This window comes from Staurois parvus, unplaced genomic scaffold (genome assembly GCF_062004578.1).
Source record: "Staurois parvus isolate SC_StPar_1 unplaced genomic scaffold, SC_StPar_1.0 ptg000746l, whole genome shotgun sequence".
Classification (NCBI taxonomy): domain Eukaryota; kingdom Metazoa; phylum Chordata; class Amphibia; order Anura; family Ranidae; genus Staurois; species Staurois parvus.
Genome location: NW_028318542.1, coordinates 4,083,357 through 4,098,926, shown reverse-complemented (window position 1 = coordinate 4,098,926; position 15,570 = coordinate 4,083,357). Strand labels below are relative to the sequence as shown.

Genomic DNA, 15,570 nt, shown 5'->3' with positions numbered 1-15,570 from the left:
TGTCCCCCTGTTGGTGCTTCTGGCTCCTCCAACCTGTAAGGTGCCACATAGCAAACAACTTGCTATGGGGGTACCCGAGCTGGCGCGTTTCCGAGCCACTGCTCTCCGTGTCAATTCACAATCAGGAGTGAGAGTACCCGGAGAACCAAGGCTCTTGTGGACATCACTGGTTCAAAAGGGGGCTAAGGAAAGTATTAGAGAAGCTGGTAGAGGGGTGCTGCTACACACAGTAGGTCTTTTACCTTCATGCACAGAATGCATGCATTAAGGTAATAAACCCTGAGACTTTGAACTAGGCTTCATTCTTTTCTTTAAAGTGGTTCTAGACAATGGCAAGGCAAAAATGTGTCATCACCAATGCAGAGGTTGGCATCGGAGTTTGAAAAAACATCTTAGTGATGTGACTCCATCTGCGCAATAACATACACCAGTGGTCTCCAAACTGTTGTCCATGAGCCAGATGTGACCCTTGGGTCACTATTTCCTCCCACTGACACCAACAATGGGGCACCTCCTACTGACTACTGGCACTATGTAATTCTTTTTACTCCCAATGACCACCACGCCTGAGGCATACTGATGCTGGGTCATTTTCTACCCCCACTAGCCACAATCCAGCCCCTTTAAAATCTGAAAGACCGTAAAATGGCCTTTTGCTTAGAAAGTTTGGAGACCCCTGGCATACACTGAAGCTCTTGCCTACATTTAGGGAAATGTAAATACGGGCTATGTTACAGACACTAAAGCTGACAATACACTGATGGAAAGTTGCCTGGTCCAGCAGAGACAAGATAAATTTCGATCAGTGTGTGGGCTCCCTGCTCAAAAGGAGTGAATCGGTCTACTGACTTCTGTGGAAGGGATATGTTGGAACATTTTCTATCGATCAGCTGCTGCTGATAAATGTATTTTGACAGCGGCGGGTGCTTAATGTCCTATTGGAGCGATTCCTCCATGACCTTTGTTTGTGTGAATAGAGGAATCATCTGCTGAACGAAGAATGTATAGGCCTTTAAACCTACCATCCAGATATATATTAACCTGTGTGAAGGAGCCCTTAGCACAACGTTGCTCAAATACATAAAAACTGGGGTGACAGTTGTGACTACCAGAGAGATGACCTACTCACAACCCTAAATGAGACACGAGATACTTGACCAGTTTCTTCTTGCAGCTGAGAATGAACAGCAGTTAATGTTTTCTGCAAGTTCCAACAAGACACAAGGTGTGAGATACTCGAGAAACCAGCACGAAGGGCAAGTTTGTTATTTAACCATCTCTATACCTACAGATGCAGCAGAGGAGATGATGTTTTATGGAAAACAAGTTGTCCATGTCGTTATATTTGGCTCAAGGGGCTTGGTTACTGTCTACACCATAGTGGCTTTGTGGAAGAGCTAGGAGACATTCGTAACTTTTAACTGGACTTGTTCTGTAGTGGTGAGGAAGTTTCGTAGTTTATCCAAATCACGTCTTTTCCTTGAAGTGGCTTGGATAATCTACAAAACATTTCCAACCCTACAGAGCAAGTACAGCTGAACTACTACTAGATAAACCAAGACCTGGATAAAGAGAACCTTCACAGACACTTTGTGGAAGACCATTTTGTGTAGGAGAGACAATACAGATATGAAGAAGATATCTAGGGATGTGTTCCACATACCTACTTCCATTACTCCCTTTGTAGGGATCACTGAGGGTTCTAGCATACGGGTAACTTCTGGTGCGTTTGACATTCATAGCTACTTTACAGTAATTGCCAAATTTGTAGAAAGCACTACATGGGTCGCAGGAACCCAAGAATAATGGCAAATAGGAATGACAAATCACGCTAACTAAACACACATAAACTTGTTTGAGCTAACTGTAAAGGTGCCATAAATCTCTACACCCAGTTACGGGTTTTCTTGGTTTTCAGGTATGCTCAAAGAGCGACTTTTCGATTATCATGGATCAATTAGCTTGTCAATAATGGCAAGGGTACTGTAATTCTAGCCATAGTCTCAAATTTTCTCACAATTTCAACCAGCTTTTAATAGAACAAGAAAAAAAAAAAAAAAAAAAAAAAACAGATGGAACAAGGCAACCTACCACCAAACGATAATGATAGAACCTACTGGTGGAAGGTTGCACTGATCTGTTCAGTCATTTCGATGACTAAAGGATTGATTAGACTCACAGCCTCTCTCGACCTTTTCAACACAGAGGAACCCCTGCTAAAACTTTCTATACCTACAACTCATGATACATTAGCGTGATGGTCAGTGGGAAGAATTCTTACACTTGTGGTCGTTGTGAAGACTTATCCCCTTAGAGATCGCTAAAAAGCTCAATGGTGTTAGTTGGAACCTGTTAGGCAGAAATTGCTCAAAGAACTAGCAGTCTTCGGAGGAACCCTAGTTGAGAAATACTGGTCTGGAGTCTCACATTACCAGAAGATTGCACATGTATGGCCAGCACAACTGAACAAAGTCAGAACAGTTCAGGCTTTCAGTATCTTCACTGGTGAAATAACGTCTCGATCTAACAAACGTGCTCCATCTTAGAAATGTGAGAAACATGGAAAGGGTATAGTACATACTAACAAATTTACATAAGCAACAGTAGAACGTTTTCATGGTCTTAGGGATCAGTTGCTACTGAAAACAGACCACTAGGCTACTTGGTCCTTGAGAACCACAGTTTGTAAACTATTCTAAGAAACAATTATCAGCAGATATTGGTACAATGCGTACCCATACTCAATCTGAACACACAAGTCACGGCCAAATATCAAATTTTGTATACTCACAGCTGCTCCTTGCTCATCAGGGTTGCAGATAAGTAGTTGTAACCCATTGGGTTCCACATCACTGCCAATGAAGTCATCTTCAGACTCTTCAAACGATGAAGCAGAAGACAAACCAGAGGAACTGGACAGCTTGCGTAGGAAGAGAGAAGGTACAGGAGATCCACCACAGCCACTGTCCGAGGCAGGGGATTCCGCTTCGCCCGTAAAGGGAACATCCAGAGCAAAGCCAGTTTCATGCAGCTGTGGGGACAAGGAAGGGGAGAAACCCCTCTTGGGGCTGGCATCTCGAGTGACAATAAGTCGGGGAATGGAATAACTGTGAGTGTCAGAGGCCATAAGCAAAGGAGGGCCCCTTCCATGTAACAATGAGTCTCTAGCTAGCTCTTCTGGTGGAGGTAGCTCGCTGGTGCTCTCAGCGTCCGGTGGGGTTACAGTTAGCTTCAAGCCAGGCATTCCAGAGTCACGGTTCCACAAATCCTCAATGGGACTAGGATGGGGATGGAAGTTTGATCCAAGTTTTTTATTGGTGACAGAGATGTTGTGTGTGTGCGTGAAGATCTCAGTGCAGTATAATCCAGTTGTCGTTTCCTTGGAAGCTTGGTCAAGTTGTCCATCATTCCCCCCTACAGCAGTCCCACATTTCTTTGACCTTTGGTCTCCAGTATGCATACCCAGCACTGAATGGGTTACCATCTTCTCTACATTCCCCGTAAAAACGTATTCCAAAGACTTGGTTTCCAAAGTTACCTTTCTGTTAGTCACCTCCATCCTCCTGCAGTCTCGGCTGGTCATGTGCTCAGTGTCCCCCGACATACTTTTAAGAGTGTCCTTGGAAGACCCCAAGATAGACTTTCCATCGCCTTCCCCCCATGCTAGCTCTTTGCCGGTCATAGCTGACTTGGCGGCATCACACGAGGACATATCCAGTATGTGCCGCGTTCCCTGCCCATCCAGTCTCATGTCAGGATCTGCAGCAGCTTGTGTACTGGCCGCTGTACCTTGGCACGGTGTCAGGGCGCCAGCTAGATCTGATGCGTGAAGAGCAGCAATGAATGCCTTTCCCTTCGTCTTCCCAGGTATATAGTGTGAGGCGTCCCCTGAGTCACCGGATTGCGCAACTTTAGTGGATGACAAGTCACTAGCAATACACGTAAGTGAGATATACTGCAGGGTGCCTTGTGATGGCTCTGCTTGGCCTGTGCCCGCTAGTGACCCACCACTTAACCTTGGATAAGGGATACCCTGCTCTGTGCCCACTGGTGACCCTAAATGGGGGATACCATGATCTGTGCCCCCTAGTGACCCACCTGATGACCCTAGATGGGGGATACCCTGCACTGTGCCCCCTGGTGACCCTAGATGGGGGAAACCCTGCCCTGTGCCCACTAGTGACCCACCTGATGAACCTAGATGCGGGATACCCTGCACTGTGCCCACTGTTGACCCTAGATGGTGGTTACCCTGCCCTGTGCCTACTGGTGACCTTAGATGGTCGATACCCTGCACTGTGCCCAAAGGTGACCCTAGCTGAGGGCTACCCTTATCTGTGCCCAAAGGTGACCCACCTGGTGACCACAGATGGTGGATATCCTGGTCTGTGCCTACTGGTGACCTTAGATGGTCGATACCCTGCACTGTGCCCTCTGTTGACCCACCTGTTGAATCTAGATGGGGGATACCCTGCTCTTTGCCCACTGTTGACCCACCTGTTGAATCTAGATGGGGGATACCCTGCTCTTTGCCCACTGTTGACCCACCTGTTGAATCTAGATGGGGGATACCCTGCACTGTGCCCACTGTTGACCCACCATGTGACCCCAGATGGGGGATACCCTGCACTGGTGACCCACCACGTGACCCAGGTTGGGGGACTCCCTGCCCTGTGTCTGTTGTCAGGTTGCTGGCACTCTCCAGATGTTCTGGGCCCAGTGATGGTCCTCCTCCTGGTTGCTCCCTACTTGCTGCTCTGCTCTCAGGATGCTCCCTGTCCTGAGCTGCACTCTCTGACTTGCTTCTCCTGCAGGCAGTCTCAGGCTGCTCTATACTCCGAACCGCACCGCCTTCCCTCCCAGGGGGCTCCTTGGCCGGACTCTTCCCTTCCCTCCTCCGCCTCCTGCGGACTCTCAGCCTCCTCTTCCAGTCTCCAGTCGCGGCAGCCTCTGCTGCGCTATTCGAATAGCTTTGCCCCATTACAGCTCCCGTTGCCCGGAGACTCCCCTCCTCAGGGCAATGACGGCACCACAGAGATGACCAATCGCATGCACCGGGGGCGGAGCTACGCGTATACAGCAACTCCTTCACGGCCTAGGTATCAATGCGCGCTGAGAATGGGGTTTTCCTTTCTTTCCAATGAGATGTATCCATCCGCACTATAGAGTCTTATAGTCCTCCGGGATCGATCACTTCATTCGTACCGGAGTGGCGGCTGTGAGCTGTGTGAGGGGAGGGTGTTCATCTGTGGAGACAGAAACACAGTGCTAGTCAATGGAGTTCAATAAAGAGAGAGCCTGCGGGCATATCACACAGAATACATAAAAGCCTAGGACACGTTCTGCCTCAGCCGGTGCCGTTGCCCGTAGCAACCTATCAGCTTCTGCCTATTATTTTTACCTCACAGCGTACAAAAAATGAAAGCTGACTGGCAGCGCTCCGGCTGAGACAAATTATGTCACCGAGGCCTTTAATGCGAATAGTTCACTGCTGCGGGTGCATTTTCCGCACGTTTCCACGCAGCGTGTTTGGCAGCCCATTCATTTTACAAAAAAAGGCCTTTTTGTGAAATTGCATCAAGCCATGCTGTGCAATTTTAGCCCATTCAAAATGAAGGGACTTGAAATCCCACCGCACAGAGTCGCACGTCAGTCGCAGCTGCACGTTTTCCGCACGTTTCAGTGAGCCACACATTTTCCGCACGTTTTCACGCAGCATGTTGAGCAGCCCATTCATTTTACAAAAAAGACAGGAAAGTCGACCTTTTTCTAAAATTGCGCCAAGCCATGCGGTGCAGCGGCACCATACCGTTTGGTATGTGCGTTTGCAGATACGCAGGAGCGCATTTAACGACATCGGCACACGTCTGCTAAATGCCAGTATGTTGCCCTGCGTGTCGGGAAAGTGCGCAATTTTGTGCGTGTTTCAGAGATAACCTAGTCAGCGGGCCGGATTGCACCATGCCCCCATCTGAATCACACAGGAATGCACTGTACGTTGCTGAGCGATTCAGCCCGCATGCAACACGCATTGATTTTGTGATCTGCGGCGGGTGCCAATAAAAATAACGGCACCCCAAACGCAGGTCACAAACGCAGTGCATCCGCCCGCAACGGATCACATGGTACTACTGGTACACGGCATGGTACATGGATCGCAGGCACTACTTTTGGCGCTGTGCGATTTTCGCCCATTCAAAATGAAGGGACTTGAAATCCCACCGCACAGAGCCAGTCGTAAGTCGCAGCTGCTTGTTTTCCACACGTTTCAGTGAGCCGCACGTTTTCCGCACGTTTCCACGCAGCGTGTTGGGCAGCCCATTCATTTTACAAAAAAGACAGGAAAGTTGACCTTTTTCTGAAATTGCACCAAACCATGCGGTGCAGCGGCGCCATACCATTTGGTACGTGCGTTTGCAGATACGCAGGAGCGCATTTAATGACATCGCCGCACGTCTGCTAAATGCCAGTATGTTGCCCTGCGTGTCTGGAAAGTGCACAATTTTGTGCGTGTTTCAGAGATAACCTAGTCAGCGGGCCAGATCGCACCACGCCCCCATCTGAATCGCACAGGAACGCACTGTACGTTGCTGAGCGATTCGGCCCGCATGCAACACGCATTGATTTTGTGATCTGCGGCGGGTGCCAATAAAAATAATGACGTCACAAACGCAGTGCATCCACCCGCACCGGATCACATGGTACTACTGGTACACGGCATGGTACATGGATCGCAGGCACTACGTTTGGCGCTGTGCGATTTTAGCCCATTCAAAATGAAGGGACTTGAAATCCCACCGCACAGAGCCGCACGTAAGTCGCAGCTGCACGTTTTCCGCACGTTTCAGTGAGCCGCACGTTTTCCGCACCTTTTCACGCAGCGTGTTGGGCAGCCCATTCATTTTATAAAAAAGACAGGAAAGTTGACTTTTTTCTGAAATTGCACCAAACCATGCGGTGCAGCGGTGCCATACCATTTGGTACGTGCGTTTGCAGATACGCAGGAGCGCATTTAATGACATCGCCGCACGTCTGCTAAATGCCAGTATGTTGCCCTGCGTGTCGGGAAAGTGCGCAATTTTGTGCGTTTCAGAGATGACCTAGTCAGGAGGCCAGATCGCACCACGCCCCATCTGAATCGCACAGGAATGCACTGTACGTTGCTGAGCGATTCAGCCCGCATGCAACACGCATTGATTTTGTGATCTGCGGCGCGTGCCAATAAAAATAACGACACTCCAAACGCAGGTCACAAACGCAGTGCATCCACCCGCACCGGATCACATGGTACTACTGGTACACGGCATGGTACATGGATCGCAGGCACTACTTTTGGCGCTGTATGATTTTAGCCCATTCAAAATGAAGGGACTTGAAATCCCACAGAGCCGCACGTAAGTCGCAGCTGCACGTTTTCCGCACGTTTCGGCTCTTGACTTGAAATCTCACCGCACAGAGCCGTACGGGAGTCGCATGTGCGATTCAGCGATTCAGCTCCGGGCATAGTGTGAACCGGCCGCTAGTCTCTGCAGTAACCCCGGGTACACACGATGAGGATATCAGACGAACGATCGTCTGTTGTTTTTGCATGTTTGTCTCAGATGGAAAACTAATCGGTTACTAGAGTGACGAAAATGTTCGTAAGACAGAATACAACTTCCTGCAATGATGTAATGTATCAGACACGTGCAGTTCGTTTTGTTCCGAATCGAAATTCAGACAAAGTTTCCGTTATTCAGGGATTCGGATGTATTCAAATTCCGAATTACAATAGTAACGAATTTAAATGAATCTGAACTAACGAAACAAAATTCGGAGGAAATTTGAATCGATTCAAATTCGAAAACACATTCAAAAACAAATTAAAATTTGAAAACCAATTTGAGTTTGAAAACAAGAATAGAATAAAAAAACAAAAAATAAACAAATAGAAAATAAAAGAATAGAATAGAAAATATAAGAAGAGAAAAAAATAGAAAAGAATAAAGGAAAAAAGAACAGAATAGAAAATAAAAGAATAGAACAGAATACAGTAGAAAATAATAGAGTAAAACAGAACAAAATAGAATAGAAAATAAAGGAATAGAAAAGAATAGAATAGAAAATCAAAGAATAGAATAGAATAGCGTAAAACAGAGCAAAATAGAATAAAAAATAAAGGAATAGAAAATAATAGAATCCATTAGAATAGAATATAAATTCAAAGAATAGAATAGAAAAGAGTAAAATCAATTATAATAGAAAAAAAAAAGATTAGAATAGAATAGAAAATCAAAGAATAAAATAGAAAAGAATAGAATCAATTATGATGGAATAGAAAAGTTTAGAATAGAATAGAGAAGATTAGAATAGAAAATCAAAGAATAGATAAGAATAGAATCAATTATAATGTAATAGAAAAGATAACAATAGAATAGAGAAGATTAAAATAGAAAATCAAAGAATAGAATAGAAAATAATAGCGTAAACCAGAGCAAAATAGAATAGAAAATAAAGACATAGAAAAGAATAGAATCCATTAGAATAGAATAGAAAATCAAAGAATAGAATAGAAAAGAATAGAATCAATTATAATAGAAACGAAAAGATTAGAATAGAATAGAAAATCAAAGAATAGAATAGAAAATAATAGCGTAAACCAGAGCAAAATAGAATAGAAAATAAAGGAATAGAAAAGAATAGAATCCGTTAGAATAGAATAGAAAATCAAATAATAGAATAGAAAAGAATAGAATCAATTATAATAGAAAAGAAAAGGTTAGAATAGAATAGAAAAGAATAGAATAGAAAATGAAAGAATAGAATAGAAAAAAATAGCATAAAACAGCAAAATAGACTAGAAAATAAAGAAATAGAATAGAATCAATTAGAATAGAATAGAAAAGATTAGAATAGAAAATCAAAGAATAGAATAGAAAATAATAGCACAAAACATAGCAAAATAGAATAGAAAATAAAGGAATAGAATAGAATCAATTAGAATAGAATAGAAAATCAAATAATAAAATAGAAAAGAATAGAATCAATTATAAAAGAAAAGATTAGAATAGAATAGAAAAAGATTAGAATAGAAAATCAAAGAATAGAATAGAAAATAATAGCATAAACCAGAGCAAAATAGAATAGAAAATAAAGGAATAGAAAAGAATAGAATCCATTAGAATAGAATAGAAAATCAAATAATAGAATAGAAAAGAATAGAATCAATTATATTAGAAAAGAAAAGGTTAGAATAGAATAGAAAATAATAGCATAAAACAGCAAAATAGACTAGAAAAAAAAGGAATAGAATAGAATCAATTAGAATAGAATAGAAAAGATTAGAATAGAAAATCCAAGAATAGAATAGAAAATAATAGCATAAAACAAAGCAAAATAGAATAGAAAATAAAGGAATAGAATAGAATCAATTAGAATAGAAAATAATAGAACAGAAAAGATTAGAATAGAATAGAAAAGATTAGAATAGGGAATCAAAGAATAGAATAAAAAAACAATAGAAGAGAATAAAATAGAAAGAATATACCTGCTTTCCGAAATTTGAATTTTGAATAAAAAGAATATGTATTCGAACAGAATACTTTAGAATAGAATATAAAATAATAGAAAAGAATAGAATAGATTAGAAAAAACTAAAATACTAAATATTTCTGAAATAGAAATTCCCAATATGATCACGCAACTCTTCATTTAGCCCGAATACCATCAAAAACACCTGGATTGTGGATGATGGATGTAACGTTAGAATCATTTTCGAATCCATTTTGAAATATTGAATTCGGTCGAATTTGAATAAACGAAATTAATTCCGAAAAACAAATTAAGCGAATTTAACTAATTGAACGAATCGAAACGAAACAAAATGAATTTTTTTATTTTGCACATGTCTATAATGTATTGTACTGTATTCTTTTGTTTCTGAGCATGCGCGGTCTGGGTCACCTGATATTTTACGGACGAATACCGTACTGATTAAATGAAAATCGTTCAGATATCATACGAGAACAAGTTTTGTGTTTGTCCATTTGGATCATTTTGCATGAACTGTTGTGATTGGCTCTAGAAAGCTGCGTACTAACGATCGGATTATCGGACGATTTTCTCATCATGTGTACTAGGCTTACTAATATACAAATCTTTGTTTTTGAGGTTTTTTGTTTTTGTTTTTATAAAGTAACAAACATGTCTATACTTACCTGCTCTGTACAGTTCTGCACACAGCTGCCTCGATCCTTTTCAGGACTCCCGCGGCGCTCCTGGCTCCCCCCCCTCATGTAGTGCCCCCAGAGAAAGCCGCTTGCCCTGGGGGCATGGGTGCGTGCTCGCTCCTGAGCCGCTGCCCTATGAGTCCATAAGACTCATGGATTGACCCCATCCCCCACTCTCTCATGGCACTTATGTCTCAGCCAATGAGGAGGGAGAGTTCTCATACAGCTGAGGCTGTTGAAAATGTCGCTGGATTGGAGGGGGCTCAGGTAAGGATTGAAGGGGGGGGGGGGGTGCTGGGTGCTGCACACAGATTTTTTATCTTCATCCATTGATATGCATAAAGGTAAAAAAAAAAAACCTGAGCCTTTAGAGCCCATTCACACATGTGCGGCTTGTCATGTGACTTTGGGGTCCAAAATCGCATGACAAGTCGTACCCCACGTTTCCGAATGAGTGCCATTCATATCTGTGTGACTTCAAGTCGCAGCAACTTCCTGCACTACTTTGGTCCGACTTTCATGGGACTTGGGGGCCATAGAGTTTAATGTAAACCTTTCACAAGTCACATGAAAGTCGCACCTGCATATCATACATGCGACTTGTGTGTGACTTTGTACAGCACAAACAATCATTCTTGGTCAAAGCCAAAGTCGCACTCATCCAAAGTCGCAGCAAAGTTGCACCAAAGTCACAGCAAGTCGCACTGTAAAGCCGCCCTGAAAATGTCACGATTATGAAGTCACAGAAGTGTGAATGGAGCCTTAGATCCACTGCAAGGGTTCATTTACATGGACAACAAGAGAGCGGTGAAAACATGCAGAATCGCATGGCAAAATCACGTAGCCAGAATGTTCGTTGGGACCTTAGGATGAAAAGAGATGGCGAGGAAGAGACACAATGCATCCTTACCGCCTGTCTAATGTCATCTAAAGAGCAAACCACTGTATATCACTTTTCAGAAGGGCTGCAAAGGCTGCCACTCATCAGAATGAGCCTGTAATCCCGCAGAGGGTCTCTTACCTCCTCTTCTGGGGTCCCTCATAGCAAGCTGTGTGCTATGGGGGCATGCTCCCGAGCCAGACAGTGTGTGTCCATATACACACACAGCACGGCTTGACCCTGCCTCCTGTTTCCTCCTCAAGAGATTTGTTACTAAACCCTGGACCCTGCATTCACTATATCCGGTCTCCCCGGACCCTGCATTCACTATATCCGCTCTCCCCGGACCCTGCATTCACTATATCCGGTTTCCCCGGACCCTGCATTCACTATATCTGGTCTCCCCGGACCCTGCATTCACTATATCTGCTCTCCCCGGACCCTGCATTCACTATATCCGGTCTCCCCGGACCCTGCACTCACTATATCTGCTCTCCCCGGACCCTGCATTCACTATATCCGGTCTCCCCGGACCCTGCACTCACTATATCAGGTCTCCCCGGACCCTGCATTCACTATATCTGGTCTCCCCGGACCCTGCATTCACTATATCTGCTCTCCCCGGACCCTGCATTCACTATATCTGCTCTCCCCGGACCCTGCATTCACTATATCTGCTCTCCCCGGACCCTGCGTTCACTATATCTGCTCTCCCCGGACCCTGCGTTCACTATATCTGGTCTCCCCGGACCCTGCGTTCACTATATCAGGTCTCCCCGGACCCTGCGTTCACTATATCTGCTCTCCCCGGACCCTGCGTTCACTATATCTGCTCTCCCCGGACCCTGCGTTCACTATATCTGGTCTCCCCGGACCCTGCGTTCACTATATCAGGTCTCCCCGGACCCTGCGTTCACTATATCTGGTCTCCCAGGACCCTGCGTTCACTATATCTGGTCTCCCCGGACCCTGCGTTCACTATATCTGGTCTCCCCGGACCCTGCGTTCACTATATCTGCTCTCCCCGGACCCTGCGTTCACTATATCTGGTCTCCCCGGACCCTGCGTTCACTATATCTGCTCTCCCCGGACCCTGCGTTCACTATATCTGGTCTCCCAGGACCCTGCGTTCACTATATCTGCTCTCCCCGGACCCTGCGTTCACTATATCAGGTCTCCCCGGACCCTGCGTTCACTATATCTGGTCTCCCCGGACCCTGCGTTCACTATATCTGGTCTCCCCGGACCCTGCGTTCACTATATCTGGTCTCCCCGGACCCTGCGTTCACTATATCTGCTCTCCCCAGACCCTGCGTACACTATATCTGGTCTCCCAGGACCCTGCGTTCACTATATCTGGTCTCCCCGGACCCTGCATTTACTATATATGGTCCCCCACAATACATAGGACAAGGAAATGCAATTATTTTAGTAAATATAAACTGCTAAATACCTTTTCTCATCAGCAGTTAGAGCAGTCCTGTGACTTCTATCAGTGCCCTGCAGAGCACTGTTTATAGCTTGTAGGTGGAGTTTTCTCTAGGAGGATGCAGAACCTCTGACCTCTGTTTGGACAGTACTGATTGGCCCTGTGCTGACCAAATGCACTCTCCCAAGAAAAGAAAAACAACCTCTCTAGCAATACACACCAAACTGAGCATGTGCAGAGGGTCTCCACACGATATGTCTTATCAGGAGATAAGAGGGGGACACTGGAAGAAAGGGAGGATCAGAGAAGACAGGATCAAACAGCCTTTTTACACAATGCAGAGGATTAACCCCTTAGGTTCCACAGTGAGTATAACAAGCATGCTTTACTGCATATACAGACTGATCTTACTGTTGTGGGTTTAGTAACACTTAACCACCTCCCGCCCACCATATAGTAATATGAGGGGCGCAAGGCGGTTCTCTTGTTCTGGGAGGAGGTCATATGACGTCCTCCCATTCTCAGCGTGCATGCGCGGCTCCCAGAGCACGCAGCGCGGCAATCAGCGGTACGCTGTGTCCCTCGGACACAGTGGATCACTGATCCACGGAAAGAGCCGAAGATGTCGGATCGGTCATGTGATCAGCTGTGTCCAATCACAGCTGATCACATGTAAACAGGGAAATGCCGGTTATCGGCATTTCTCTCCTCACGAGCCGTCACGCTAACAGAGGAGAGGAGAGCCGGTAATCGGCATCCCTCAGAGGGGACATGTACACTGATCATCAGGGCACTGATGATCAGTGTGCCCTGATGATCTGTGTAGCCCCAGCAGTGCCACCTGTCAGTGTCCAACATTGCTCATCCATGCCACCTGCCAGTGCCCATCAGTGCCACATGAATGCCACATATCAGTGCCCATCTGGGCTGCCTTTCAGTGTCACCCATCAGTGCCAGTCAGTGCCACCTATCAATGCCAGTCAGTGTCACCTATCAGTGCTGCCAATCAGTGCCACTTATCAGTGCCAGTCAGTGCCGCCTATCAATGCCAGTCAGTGCCGCCTATCAGTGCCCGTCAGTGCTGCCTATCAGTGCCGCCTAACAGTGCCAGTCAGTGCTGCCTATCAGTGCCACCTATCAGTGCCATATATGAGTGCTGCCTTTCAGTGCCCATCAGTGATGCCTGTCAATGCCCATCAGTGCCACCTACCAGTGCCTCCTCATCAGTGCCCGTCAGTGTCCATCAGTGCAGCCTATCAGTGCCCATCACTGCAGCCTCATTATCGCACATCAGTGAAGGAGAAAAATCACTTATTTACAAAATTTTATAACGAAAAATAAGAAAAAAACGCTTTTTTCAAAATTTTCTGTGGTTTTTGGTTTGTTTAAGAAAAAATAAAAATCCCAGAGGTGATTAAATACCACCAAAATAAAGCTCTGTCTGTCACAAAAAAATGATAAAAATGTCATATAGGTACAGTGTTGCATGACCGCGCAATTGTCATTCAAAGTGTGACAGCGCTGAAAGCTGGAAATTGGCCTGGACAGGAAGGGGGTACAAGTGCCCTGTAGGCTGGCGGTTAAAGTGGTTGTAAACACTTCTATGTACCCTGTGAAGTGACTGGGCTCAGGTGATACACAGAGATGAAACAAATCCTCCTACATAAGTTGTACCTGTTTATCTGTAGCTGTCTGTCCCCTACATCCATTCAAACTGCAGGATTTATACAGGATCTCTCAGAACCGAAAAGCAGGGGGCGGGGATCTGAAGTTACATCAATGAGGATCGCTCTGAGAGCTGATTGGAGGGAAGGGACACAACTCCTTCACACAGCGCACAGGAACAGAGCTGAGGCTGTCAATTTGCTGGAGGTCCCTCCCCTGTCACCATTTTTTTCTTGGTGTCAGGAAAACTTGTCAAAAGTGACTCATACCAATAGCAGAGGAAGGAAGCTGCAGACAGAAATGGCATTTAGTTCTCTGGATTGTGGCAAGTACACACTATAGAGGGATATGCTTTGTTCATATTTCATGTCTGCGGTTTACCATCACTTTAATGTAGGGAATAAATTAAGATAAAAAACGTTTTAACATTAGAAACACTTTAAGAGCACATACATGAATAGAATACTTGTTCAATGTTACTTTGAGGCGGAACTTCTCTCTCTGAACTTTAAACATTGTCATCCTTTTGTTTTCAGCATTAGTAAATAGAAAGGAAGGTACAGTTGCAAGAAAAAGTATGTGAACCCCTTGGGATTACGTGGAGTTTTTCATGAATTGGGCATAAAATGTGCTCTGAACGTCATCTAAGTCACAACAATAGAAGAACACAGTCTGCTGAACATAATACTACACAAACATTAGATGTTGCCATGGTTTCATTGCACATAATATGTAAACATTCACAGTGCAGGGAGGAAAAAGTATGTGAGGCCCTAGCTTAATGACTTCTCCCAGAGCTAATTGGAGCCAGGAGTGAGCCAACCTTGACTCCAATCAGTGTGATGATATTGGATGTGTTGCTGACAGCTGTCCTGCCCTTAAAAAACACACACCTGTTTTGGGTTTACTGGTTTCAAGAAGCACTGTCTGATGTGAACCATGCCTCGCAGAAAAGAGCTCTCAGAAGACCTACCATCAAGAATTGTTGACTTGCATGAAGCTGGAAAGGGTTACAAAAGTATCTCCAAAAGCCTTGATGTTCATGTGTCCACGGTAAGACAGACTGTCTACAAATGGAGAAAGTTTAGCACTGTTGCTACTCTCCCTAGGCATGGTCGTCCTGTAAAAATGACTGCAAGAGCACAGCGCAGAATGCTGCATGAGGTAAAGAAGAATCCCAGAGTGTCAGCTAAAGACCTACAGAAATCTCTGGCACATGGTAACATTTTTGTTGACACATCTACAATAAGGAAAACATTAAACAAGAATGGAGTACATGGGAGGACACCACGGAGGAAGCCATTGCTGTCCAAAAAGAATATTGAAGCACGTTTGAAGTTTGCAAAAGAGCACCTGAATGTTCCACAGCACTACTGGCAAAATATATG

At 44.8% G+C, this 15,570-nt stretch overlaps 1 protein-coding gene across 2 annotated transcripts in view; it reads right to left on the bottom strand.

Annotated features, from left to right (window-relative positions):
• Positions 1–5,219, bottom strand: part of ITPKC (inositol-trisphosphate 3-kinase C) — a 95,243-nt gene extending 90,024 nt beyond the window's left edge. The window contains exons 1-2 of one of the 2 annotated variants that reach the window (XM_089654187.1): positions 4,404–5,217; positions 2,792–4,274 (exon numbers count right to left, since the gene is read on the bottom strand). In XM_089654187.1, coding sequence (XP_089510313.1) covers positions 2,792–4,274; positions 4,404–4,981 — 2,061 coding nt within the window. In that variant the 5' untranslated portion in view covers positions 4,982–5,217. Of the gene's footprint in view, positions 1–2,791 lie in introns of both variants that reach the window. The other variant, XM_089654186.1, reaches the window with a different exon arrangement.
• Between the last annotated feature and the right edge of the window lie 10,351 nt (positions 5,220–15,570).